The sequence below is a fragment of the Cyprinodon variegatus genome, unplaced genomic scaffold, assembly GCF_000732505.1.
Source record: "Cyprinodon variegatus isolate N-32 unplaced genomic scaffold, C_variegatus-1.0 Scaffold431, whole genome shotgun sequence".
NCBI classification, from domain to species: Eukaryota; Metazoa; Chordata; class Actinopteri; order Cyprinodontiformes; family Cyprinodontidae; genus Cyprinodon; species Cyprinodon variegatus.
In genome coordinates this window covers 442,365-453,728 of record NW_015150884.1, presented here as the reverse complement: position 1 = coordinate 453,728, position 11,364 = coordinate 442,365, and the positions used below count along the sequence as shown (strand labels likewise).

General features: G+C 39.7%; 1 protein-coding gene across 1 annotated transcript in view; it reads left to right on the top strand.

Moving 5' to 3' along the window:
* LOC107093516 (E3 ubiquitin-protein ligase RBBP6-like) overlaps positions 1-11,134 on the top strand; it is an 18,588-nt gene extending 7,454 nt beyond the window's left edge. The window contains exons 9-21 of the mRNA XM_015388629.1: positions 868-1,007; positions 1,110-1,282; positions 1,429-1,532; positions 1,626-1,796; positions 1,938-2,092; positions 2,578-2,680; positions 2,756-2,795; positions 2,976-3,018; positions 3,104-3,430; positions 4,585-4,695; positions 5,207-7,141; positions 8,468-8,564; positions 9,540-11,134. Of these exons, the coding sequence (XP_015244115.1) occupies positions 868-1,007; positions 1,110-1,282; positions 1,429-1,532; positions 1,626-1,796; positions 1,938-2,092; positions 2,578-2,680; positions 2,756-2,795; positions 2,976-3,018; positions 3,104-3,430; positions 4,585-4,695; positions 5,207-7,141; positions 8,468-8,564; positions 9,540-10,493 (4,353 nt within the window). The 3' untranslated portion in view covers positions 10,494-11,134. The remainder of the gene's footprint in view (positions 1-867; positions 1,008-1,109; positions 1,283-1,428; positions 1,533-1,625; positions 1,797-1,937; positions 2,093-2,577; positions 2,681-2,755; positions 2,796-2,975; positions 3,019-3,103; positions 3,431-4,584; positions 4,696-5,206; positions 7,142-8,467; positions 8,565-9,539) is intronic.
* The last annotated feature ends 230 nt before the right edge of the window (positions 11,135-11,364 follow it).

The window sequence follows — 11,364 nt, the reverse complement described above, 5'->3', positions numbered from 1 at the left end:
AAAAAAAAAACGTTTATATGCGCCTTATAGTCGTGAAAATACGGTAAGCTCACATCTCATCTGAGCACGCTTAGGAGGGCTTTGCGGTAGCTATCCAGATTTAAATGTCCAACCCTCCTGAGGTCAATTAAACACTTGTGGATGGACCTCAGAGGACTGTCTGAAGGGTGCTGATCCCAATCTGTTGGGTTTGTAGTGAACCTTCAGTTCTTCTCTAGTTTAATAAAAAAAATTGGTTTCAACCAGCATCATAATACAGGGAGTATCCCCTACATTAGTATTTTCTTTTTGTGGAGTCTCTTTTGAATTAAAATAAAAACCACAAAATTGAATTAACAGTATTTGTCCAAATCCCGTCCTTCTGGTTTTAGATACATCTGATCTCCAGCACAGCTGAAGCAAATGTCTGAATTCCCCTTGCACCTAGTTCTGCATAGCACTGGGGTAAAAAAAGCCTTTTATTGTAATTAGGTTTGCTGAGCTAGAATAACATAAACAATATGTAGGAAACTACAAGGACTGACTGGGCAACTCTGGTTGGAAGCCATGTGTTGGTAATGCAGGTCCTGACCAGGATGCTACATCCAGCCATGTTTGTATGTGATGCCATTATGCAAATGGTCAGAAAGCCATTATTGATTATTTGTTTTCTGTGCTGTCTTGTCACAAAATATTTGGAAGTGACAGGTATAGATGCAAAACACTGACTTTGTACTGTGTATTTAAGCTGCTGTTTTGTTTTTGTTTTTGTTTTTAACGTTGGGTTGAGGAAACTGGATGCTTGCTAACCACACCAATACGTATACATTCTGTATCTCCATGACAAAAAGCATTCCAATAGATGTAAAAGAAAATGTTTGTCTGCAGGATAAGAATTTTGAAGCTCCTCCAAGGATAAAGAAAAGCACTGGAATCCCCCGTTCCTTCATGGTTGAGGTGGACGATCCCAATATCAAAGGAGTCATGCTGACCAGTTGCGGCCGTTATGCAATTCCTGCCATAGATGCGTACGTGTAATTCAATGAGTTGATCTGATTTTTTTATTTATAAATCTAAAAGTTCTTTTTTGTTGTTTTAAAGTCTGGCAATTTTCACTTTTCTGATCACAGTGAGGCATATGCTGTTGGTAAGAAGGAGAAGCCTCCTTTCCTTCCACAAGAGCAACCTAAATGTGAAGAAAAGGAGGAGCCTCTACCTGATGAACTGCTATGTTTGATATGCCGCGACCTGCTTTGTGACGCTGTGGTCATACCCTGTTGTGCAAACAGCTACTGTGACGATTGTGAGTTTGTTACACACGTGTATACTTTGAATGTGAATGGCTTTATTTGGGATACCTTTACATTTTAAGAACTGCTTTGCCTGTTCTTCTGATATGTTGTCATTTTGTGGTTGTTCTTTACCTCTGAACACATTTGTCTACCATAGGTATCCGAACATCCTTGCTTGAGTCAGAGAACCATTTATGCCCTACATGTGGCCAATCAGACGTCTCCCCTGACACCTTGATAGCCAATAAATTCCTTAGACAGGTACAATTAAAGAAAAGCTTAGTGTAATCCTATTACTCTGTCTGCATGTCTGTTGCAGTAGTTTGACTGTATTTGTTTTTTAAACCAACACAGGCTGTTAACAATTTTAAAAAAGAAAGGAGCTGCAGCAAAGGCCAGATAAATACGTGTGTCACATCACAGTCTCAGAATACAACATCAAAACCAAACCCTGTCCCCATTGCAACCCCGTCCAGTGTACAGAACAAGATCAAGAAACCTCTCCAGTCACCCTGCACAGAGCAGGTAAATTTTGTACTCTGAAAGGAAGCTTTATCTCTGTATTTGGCACATTTGCAAAGCTATAACCATTTGTTAAATACTAAACACTGGTTTTCTGAAGGTTTTGGCATCCAGTTAATTCTTCTTGTCATATTTTATTTACAGGAGTCTCCTGAGAACAAGCCAAAGTTGGAAAAATCACCACCGTCATCACAAAGTATTGATTGCTCTCCTACAATTCCAGAATCTACTCCTTTTGAAACCTCCTCTGAGAAGCCATCATCCCAGACTGAACAGAGCCAGGCCATGATAACCAACAGGTATGTAGCATAGATATGCAATAAAAGATGGTACGCCCAGTACATTTTTATTGTGTTGTTTATAAAGGAAACATTGCATTCCCTACTTACATGTCAGCTTACTGCCAAGTCCATGGAAAGCTCATGGACGGGATTAATGGCACACTTAACTGCTCTTTTTTTTCTTTTTTGTCATAAAATATTGCGGTAGGTTTTTTTGGCGTTTTATTTTGTGCGTTTGGTCATATAAACTGAAACCAGCCACAGCAATAAATTTCTGGCAGCTCTTTCTTGTAGCACAGTTGTTCCTTTTTCTGTAAATAAGGCTGTAGTTGGACTTCTACCATGAAACACAAGGTTTAAGGAGAGATGAGGAGAGGGAAATGAATTAAATGATAGACTCTTTTTAAGCCTCTTTAAAAGATTGTGCTACTAGAATAAATGATTGCAAAGCAAATATAAATGTTTTTATGTTCGGCTAATGGGTTTTTCCTATTTTCTGTTAGTGAGAAATTAGAAACGACTGAAGATAAGTCTGAGGCCATCGCTCCGTCTGACCTCGTTTCAGGCGAAAGTTCTCCTGTTGCTCCACCTGAGCTGATTCCACAGGTGCTGAGACTCATTGTCGGTGAAACGCACAACCATAAGAGCTCTGTTCCTACTGAAGTTCCTTTGTCTGCTCAGAAAAAATCTGCAGGAGGGACAGAACAGCTTCAGCCTGTCTGTATGAATCAAATACAATCCACTTTAGGTCAGTAGGTCACTAAATTGTTTTATTTTTAGATTCTGTTATGTATTTTTTTATTCATGTATATTAGCAATAGTTGTTGTTGGATAAGATAAATATTATATAGAAGAGCATTATCAAATCTAGTGAGAGTCTTTGTTTTTTTGTTATGCACAGATTCAGCCACAAGACTCTCTGGATCATCAACCTCCAGGGACAGGTATGGCCCCGTGTGTTTGAGGACATGCCTGGTTCTGATTTCGTCTTTTTCCTTTGAGCCTGATCATGTTTACTCTCCCCTCCAGTACCTGCTCCATTTCCAATTACCCTGCTGGAAGCTTGACTGAATCTAGCTTAGAGCAGCGTAAAACCTCCACCTCTTCCTCATCATACACTTCATTACCAGCCACACCTTCCCCTCTCTTTCCCTCCCCTCCGTTCCACACATTTGTTCCAACCCACCATCCTCTCACCAGTTACCTCCCTGGATACCCACCAACCACACCTGCCTGGAAGCTTCCAATCCCACCTGGAACGCCAATCCCGTCCCTCTGCTCCTCCTCTCCCACACCCTCAATCCCTGTTTTGATCTCCGAGGAGTGGTACAGGTTACAAAGAAATAAAAAGGAAAGGTAAAGTAAACATTCAGATGTTTCACATCTATTCCAAGCAGCCACGTTGTGCAGCTGCACTGTCTAAAGCATTTAGTGATGCAATTCTTAAGCCTGACTTACTTATTTTCAGACAAGCTGTCTTAGTCAGCTGGTGACCAACAATGCTTGAAAATCTGACAAAAAATCGGAATTGAGCACCAAGACTTGAAGTGTGAACGTAGCCAAAGTGTTTTAGACTGGCCCCTTTAAATTAAATGACAGAAAATGTTCTTCTGGGGCCGCATTCCCCTGGACCCCCTCAGAAGGGTTTAATCCCCCTCTCCTCCTTTTAACGCCTGACCTATTTTCATTGTTTGGTTTGAAAAAAAATCTAAGTTTTCTATAAACCCCTGACACATATGGAATTCCGATGTTATTGTGTTTTTCCCCCCTCTTTATTAGATGCAGCATTGTTCTCCCTGCTAGTGTTTTTAGACTGACTTAACAAATGCCCAGTTTTGATGCCCAGGGATATCCTGACGTGTGTGCTTTTTTTTCTCCTCTGCAACTGAGTGAATGTTGTCAGCCTGTTAACTCTGATAACAGAAAGTTTGTGTTCTCCTGGATAGGTGCCGAAATTAATCAGAACAACTGAGCGAATTTGAATGGGACTCAATTTAAAGCACTAGAAAAGGTTCAGTCCTTTTAACATTTATGCCCCATTTAGGCTGATATTTGAGAAAATGGTGCAGATGGAAGCTTTGACTTTAAATAAAGTAGTAAGTATGAAGTTGATGGTATCAGTATAAAGGTTAAAGTATTTTTCATTGAAAAAAAAGTGTTTAAACTGCTACGGGAAGGACCTTTTAACTTATCGGAATCAGAGGCTGTAAAGTACAGATTACATTCAGTTTAAGACTAATGGTGTATAGTGGAAAGGAAAATATGACTCATAATGATGCTGCAAACTCATGTGTAAAGTGTGTTATGAGTCTGTAGCTGAGTTATGTAGCTGTTTGAATGGTTTTGAAGCATTGACTATTTTAAGCTAACAAAAAAATTTAAGAAGGGCAAACAAATGTGATTTCTTTTAGTTCTGTTATATTTAAAAATGTCTCTGGAAAACCGAATCAGTCCCATGAACTGACATTAAAATGGGTTCCTGGATCTAATCTTAGTTCTCTAACACCCAGGTCACCACACAAACGGTCTGTTCCTCACTCTGCTTCAAAGTCCTCCAAATCTAAATCTTCCCGCTCCTACTCTGGATCATCCAGTCGCTCTGGATCCCGCTCCAGATCAAGGTATTACTTTCCCTGCGTGGTGAAGGTTTTATTCGTTTACATTCTCCATATAAAGTGATTGGCAACATGTGGAAAGGATTACAGGTTTCTGAGGATTTGCTAAAACAAAGCTTGTATCTTTTTAGTTGTTGGTGTTTTCTGTTTTAGCACAGACCAGCAGATTTATTTAATTTTGATTATTTTCTTTTAGCTTTAGAGTTTTATTTCATAGTAAGAGTGTCCCTTACATAAATTATGCTTTTTAATGGTTGGGTTGTGCAGCACAATCCCAGACAGGAAACCTGTTAACTGTTTTATTAAATGTTAAAAGTCCTTAACACGTGTTAAAAGCTTTTTTTTTTATCAGTGTCCTTTGGTCTTATGTTATTCTTTAGGAGCTATGTTTTTGCTATGTAGGTATAATGCAAGACATAACGGTTTGAAATGATTTAATTGGCCTTTCATGCAGCTACCATTCTTAAAAGAGCAATATCTGTATTGTCTTCAGCAGGGTTGTTCTTTTTTTCCCCAGACATTGCTCTCCTTTCTCCAATCAAAAGGCTTTCCACAACCACTCTAACCCTTCCAGGTCCTTTGGGTACAAACGGCCTCGTTCTCCCACTCCGTCCTCATCTTCTTCACCTCCAAGTAGTTCCAACTGTAGATCCAAGTCGTCCTCAGACCACAGCCGGATGAGCCACCACCACAGCAAGAGGTCAGCCTTGAGCAGCCATGGCTCAAAGAGACGAGGGGAGCGCTCATCCAGGGAGAAGAGAAAATCCTTAGGTTCTAAGGCTTTGAATGATAGAAGATGCCTGGAGCTGGAGAGGCAGCACTACCTTCTGTGGAAGAGGGAGTACCAAGAATGGTACAATAAATATATCAGTAGCTATATTAGCCAGTTTCACCAGCTGCCTTTCCCTCCTCCTCCTCCACCACCATATACTCAAGACTCTTACTACCTAAAACAAGAAGGAGACGCAGTCAGGAAGGGAGACCGCTCTCCTACATCTGAGGACTCAAGTCGTTCCCCTCCATCTCATTCTTCAAATGATCATCATTCCCCAATACGTCATCCCTCAGGTGACAGCTGCTCCTCTAAAGCCCACGACTGCCATTCTTCACCCGCTCATTCTTCCAATGACCAACCTTCCATGTCATTAGAAATTGAAGTTCAACCTAAGGATCATTTGGAGGAGGGAAATGAGAAGAATAGGAATCTGACACATTCTCCACCAAAAAGCAGTGAGAAAGTAAATCTACAAGAAACCATAACAGGTGACAATCTACAAACAAAGAAGAAGGATGAAGACTGTAGCGCTTTCAAAAAACAACCAAAGAAGAAAAAATCTGAGAAATCTCCCTCGCCTGATTCTTCTGGTTCCATCAACGTTCTCAGACAGGACAAGAGGCGGCGCATCACTGAACCAAGCAGCTGCAAGGATGATCCAAAAGTAAAGCACACATCAGTTAAACCTCTTCTGAAACCAGACGAATGTTTAGACAAAGTAAAGGACAAACGCAAAGAGGAAACTAACTTGAAAAGAGAGCGAGGGTCAAAAAAAGTTAAAAGCAGTGAGAAAAAACACAAAGTTCAACCCATCACAGACACGGATAGGTTAGACACCAAAGTACATCCATACCCTGAAGGCAGCAAGACTCACGACTCAAAATCAGAGCGGGACAGAAAGAGAAAAAAACAGGATGAAGAGAGAAATAGTAAAGACAGGGATATTCTTAGTAAGACTAAAAGTGGCAAATGCCTCCAACCTAAATCTGCAGAAAAGCCCAAAAGTGTTCAACGTGAATCACTAAAGCCGTCTGGCAGAGGAACCCAAAGCACTAAGAAAGAGAGCCCAGCAGCACCTCTGACTAAACAAGACATCTGGGAAGGAGGGGTGAAGATGATTTCTCAGAAGAAGATAAGCATCAATATCAACTTGGATGGGAAAAAGAAGGACGACAAGATTGAAGAGGGCTCTTCCAGTCTGGGAATCTGTACTGAGGAAGGAGCAGAGTCTGCTTTTACAGAAGAGAAGTTGGAGAAAGAAAATAAAAAAACTGAAGTTAATGAAATAGAAGAACCAAACTCTGGACCTTTGTTACTGGAGAGGCCATCTCTCTTCCAAGAGATCAGAGAGTCTGATATAAATGCTGTTGACACGGAGATAGAAATCCCTAGAAAGGATAGAGAGGACCAGAGAGAGGAGGGGGACATGGATTTATGGCACTGTGCTCTAAAAGAACTGGAGGACAGTAAGGAGACAACAGGAAAGGAAGAAGAGGCGGTGAGAGAAGATGATGGCTGCAGAGGTCCCAAACTGCTCCTCACACAAGTAGACAGAGGAAGTGTTGGCAGAGAAAACAAAGATGGAGCACAGAAAGAAGAGGCAGATAGTTTAAGCTCACAGAGAAGCAAAACAAAAAAACCTCTTGATGAACAAAATGACACATCAGAACACAGCAGGTCAGCAAAATTGTCTTATCCTTTGAGAAATGGTATAAATTCATTTGTAAGGTACTGCATGAGTTTGTTTCCTGTCTCCTTCATTGTGTTATAGTATCAGCTGACTGCTCCACTGATAGTGATCATAGTGTTAACAACCATTAAACCTTTCAGTTTATCACATAAAGCTCAGTCAGACTGGATGGAGGATGTCTGTAAGCAGTAGTGTACAGCAGTGATAGGTGTACTCGGGTACGCCTACCCCTAGTGGTCCACTAGTGCATTGCAAGTGGTACATAAACATATTCTATTTATTAGGTAGTCAAATAAATTAGAGCTGGGATCTGTTTTGCTTTCTGAGGACCAAATTGAAACATTAAACAAGCTTTTATGAACCAAAAGGTATTTTTTTTCTTATATATTTGAGTTCACTTTCATCTGTGACAAATCCAAAACAAGCAGAGGAACAGACTGGATGTAGAGAACAGACTGGGATCAGCTGTTTTTCACACTGAGCTATCAGAGATCATCAAAGCTGCTCAGGTGTTTTGATGAAAACAAAGTAAAACTAATTAAGTCAGTCTAGCTATAATTTTTGTCCTGTGTTTTGTTCCAAATTCCTCAAGTTTAAATGTGATTATAAGGGAGTCACTCAGAGAAGCTCCAGTTTAATAAATACAGGTTTATAATGTTGTATTTATTTTGATTCCTTACTAACATCCAGACAACTTATTCATGAAAGGAAAGAATAAATACTCAAGTTAATACATCAAGTAAAACAGTTTTTGTTTTATAATCAGTTATTGTATGTTCCACTTTTAGACAGTCATCAATACTGAGAGGTTACTGATGATAAAACAAAATGCCCAAAGGGGTAAGCTTTTATAAAAAAAGGTTGGGAACACTGCTGTACAGTATTCGTGAGAATTCCAACTTTCCCCATTCCTAATTTACTTTTTAATCTCTGAAGGTTTTATTTAACTTCTCTTAGAATAAAAACCTTTTAGAAAAATGTCTTTCTGGTTTTGAAGCTATGCATAATACTGGCTCTGCCCTATTAATTGTTCATAATGACATAGCTCTGCCTAGTTCTGTTGACTTCCGAGTGCCTGGTAGCTCTGCTGTCTCTGCACCCTATACATGTCTCTTTATTAACAAAGCTGGTATCCGTGCCACAGAACATCTGCAATCAAGCAGTGGCTAATCCAGAATGTTTTTTAAACTAAATAACAAAACTGATTATATATTTGTTGTCAAAGCTGTCACTGAATGTGTAGTTCTGACTGGATTTTATTAAACAAAATATTTTATCTCAGTATAGTATTTTATCTGTACCTCTTTAACCAGCGTTTATGGATGGAGACAGGAGAGGACAGCAAGGGGAAAGCTACTGGAGGAAGAACCAAATGCCTGTGCAGAAGTGACACAACATGAGCCTACACTGGTGAGTCTACAGGTCAAATCAGGACAGGACTAACAACCTGAGTTGGTTCATTTAGGATTATGTGTGTTCACTTGTATGTGTTTATATATGTACATAAACGGAATTGTTGTTTCATCATTATGAGAGTATTCCACCATTTGGTGAAAAAAAATATCCCTGATGGTCTCAATCAGTTAAAACAACGATCTTGCAGACCTGAATATATCCTATTCATGCTAGATAAATTATATTGGCATCATAGAAAAAATTTTTGGTGTAGAAGTTCTTACTGTGACCTGACATCTCAAAGCTAGTCATTTTTTCTGCTACAGGTTCTTCAAAACACACAGAAAAAAAAAAAACAATTTAAAAGGTGTAAACTAAACTATTAAATATCAAACACAGGGCATGTCTGCTCTTCATTCTGTCCTCTGGAAAGCTCAGAGCTTGGGGTGTTAGTCCACATTTATAGATGTTCTACATGGACAGTGTTGAAGATGTGGAAGACTGTTTGTTTGCTTTGTTTTGACTGCAGAGCTTGGTCACTCTGACACAATATAAATATCTCTGAATAATCAGAGAAAAGGGATGAATGAAGGTTTTTACATCAAAACACAATGATAAATCATTGCTGTTTCCTCTGTAGCATATATATTATTGAGCAGCTGTTGGAGGAAAGCGTGCATTATGTCAGTTGATATTGAATAATACCTTTTTCAACTGAAAATCATTTTTTTCTATCCATTTATCTGTTGCATTCGGTTTAAATCTTCTGAGTAGACTTATTTTTATCAAACTCAGTTCTAAGAGAGTCAACATTTTCATTTGATTGCTTTTTCTTATTTCTTTACCAATATAAAAGGTTTAAAAAAAAATCATTTTTCCACTATAAAATTTAAGAAAAATATTTACTTTGGATTTCTTTTTGGACTTCTTCACTGATTCTGAAAGGACAAACATTGTGCAGAATTTTCACATTTCATCTCCTCTCCTCAGGTACCTCGCATCAAGTGGGAGAAAAAGGAAAAAGACTCGGATAAAAGCGAAAAGAGAGCAGGACAGCCACCAGAGACAAGGACAGACTCTGAGTCAGTAGGAGACAATAAACAGAAGGGTCTCAGATCAACAGAGAGAGGGAGAGACGGGATCAGAGTGACAGTGGAAGGCAGGGGCCAGGAGAAAAGGAAAAACTCTGCTTCTTCTGGGCGCTTTTCTGCTGTGGCGCCCTCTGGTGGCAGTGAGCAAGAAAGGGACAAAGGGAGAATAAAAGAGCAGGAAAGACGAGAGCAGGAGATTTCAAAGCAAAGACTGAAGGACGAGGAAAGGAAGAGAGACCCAGAAGTCCTGTTGTCAAAGAGAAATATGTCTTCATCTCACTCTTCTTCTCATTTCTCAGTTTCAAAAGATGGAGAGAGGAAAGACCTTTCAAGAGAAAGTGTCCAGAGTTATTTTCACAGCAGAACATCCTCCAGATCGACCTTTATGCCTGATCAACATTCAGCCAAAAGACACAGAGAAGAATTCCTGGACTTTGAGAGCAAAGACAAAAACTCTCTCTTTGACTACAATTATCACTATCCTACAGGAGACTACAGTTACAAAGACCAACCCTCAGGGGCTCAGCACTCTCCTCCTGCTTACAGCCACCACAGGGATAGGGGCACACACTCCTATGGGCCTCCTGCAGGCTCTTACAGAAGCTTTACCGACTGGGAATTAATGCAAAGCAAAAGCAGGGATGAGAGCAGGGTACAGAAAGAGAAGCCAGGGAAGGAGAAGAATGCTTTAGATCGCAACAGGGAGAGAGAAAATCCAGAGGCGGTGGGTGGCCGAGGAGGCGGGAGCTGGAAGGAGGAAAACCCCCAAAGATTGGAGGAACGACGTCGATCCAGCAGCAGTAGCAGCAGCAGCGTCCGTTCATCAGCAAGCCGCCGAAGCAGCAGGGATTAACAGAGAGAAGGAAAAAAAAGTGCACACATTAAAGATGAGAGCAGGGAAGAGTATCTGCTTTTACATTTTCTCACTATGAGAAAGAATACTTGAATGTTTTGCTTTCCCGACCAACAAGGTGCCTGGATTAATTCCAATTATTTATTTTTATTTTTTTTTATAACCAGGGTACATTCTGTATTACTTTAAGATCTGTCTTATCCGACATGCAGCGACCCAAACGCTCACAGACAAATTGTCAAAAATAAGCACTTTAAATACAAAAAAATCTGCTTGCGAAATGAAATGTCAGAATGTTTGTGAGCAATTCTAAGTTACTTGAATTTGCACATGCTGACACCCAACAGCAGCTACCTTATGTCTGTAGAGAAGCTGTACTGTTACACCTGAAGAGAGTGAGATCTTCCTCTCTGACAGGAAACGAGTGAGAAATTTAATTTGCCTCACACAGGGGGGCTGGTAGTGAACAGGGGGGAGCTGTGATTAATTTAATACGGATACTGTGAATATTTATGATTTTCACCCTCTGTGTTTTTGTTTTTCTTTTTAATTTTGTAAATGTTTAAGGCTGCTGTTTAATTGGTTTAATTAATTTAGAAGAGTAAGGTCCTTTTCATGAATGGAGAAAATAAAGGGAACTTACATGCATTGTTGCTGTTCTTGTTGTTTTTTTGTTTTTTTTCTTTGGCCTTGTTGGAATCGTGACTCAGCAAAAAGGTAAAAAGCAAAACATTTTGTGTGGTTTGAAGAAAAAATGAACAAGAAACAACAAGCTATGGCACACTTGACCAACCAAAATAATGGCATCAATCCTAAAACCCAGAAAACAAAGCATTTGTTAAGAATAAATGTTGAGATTTATTATCGCCTT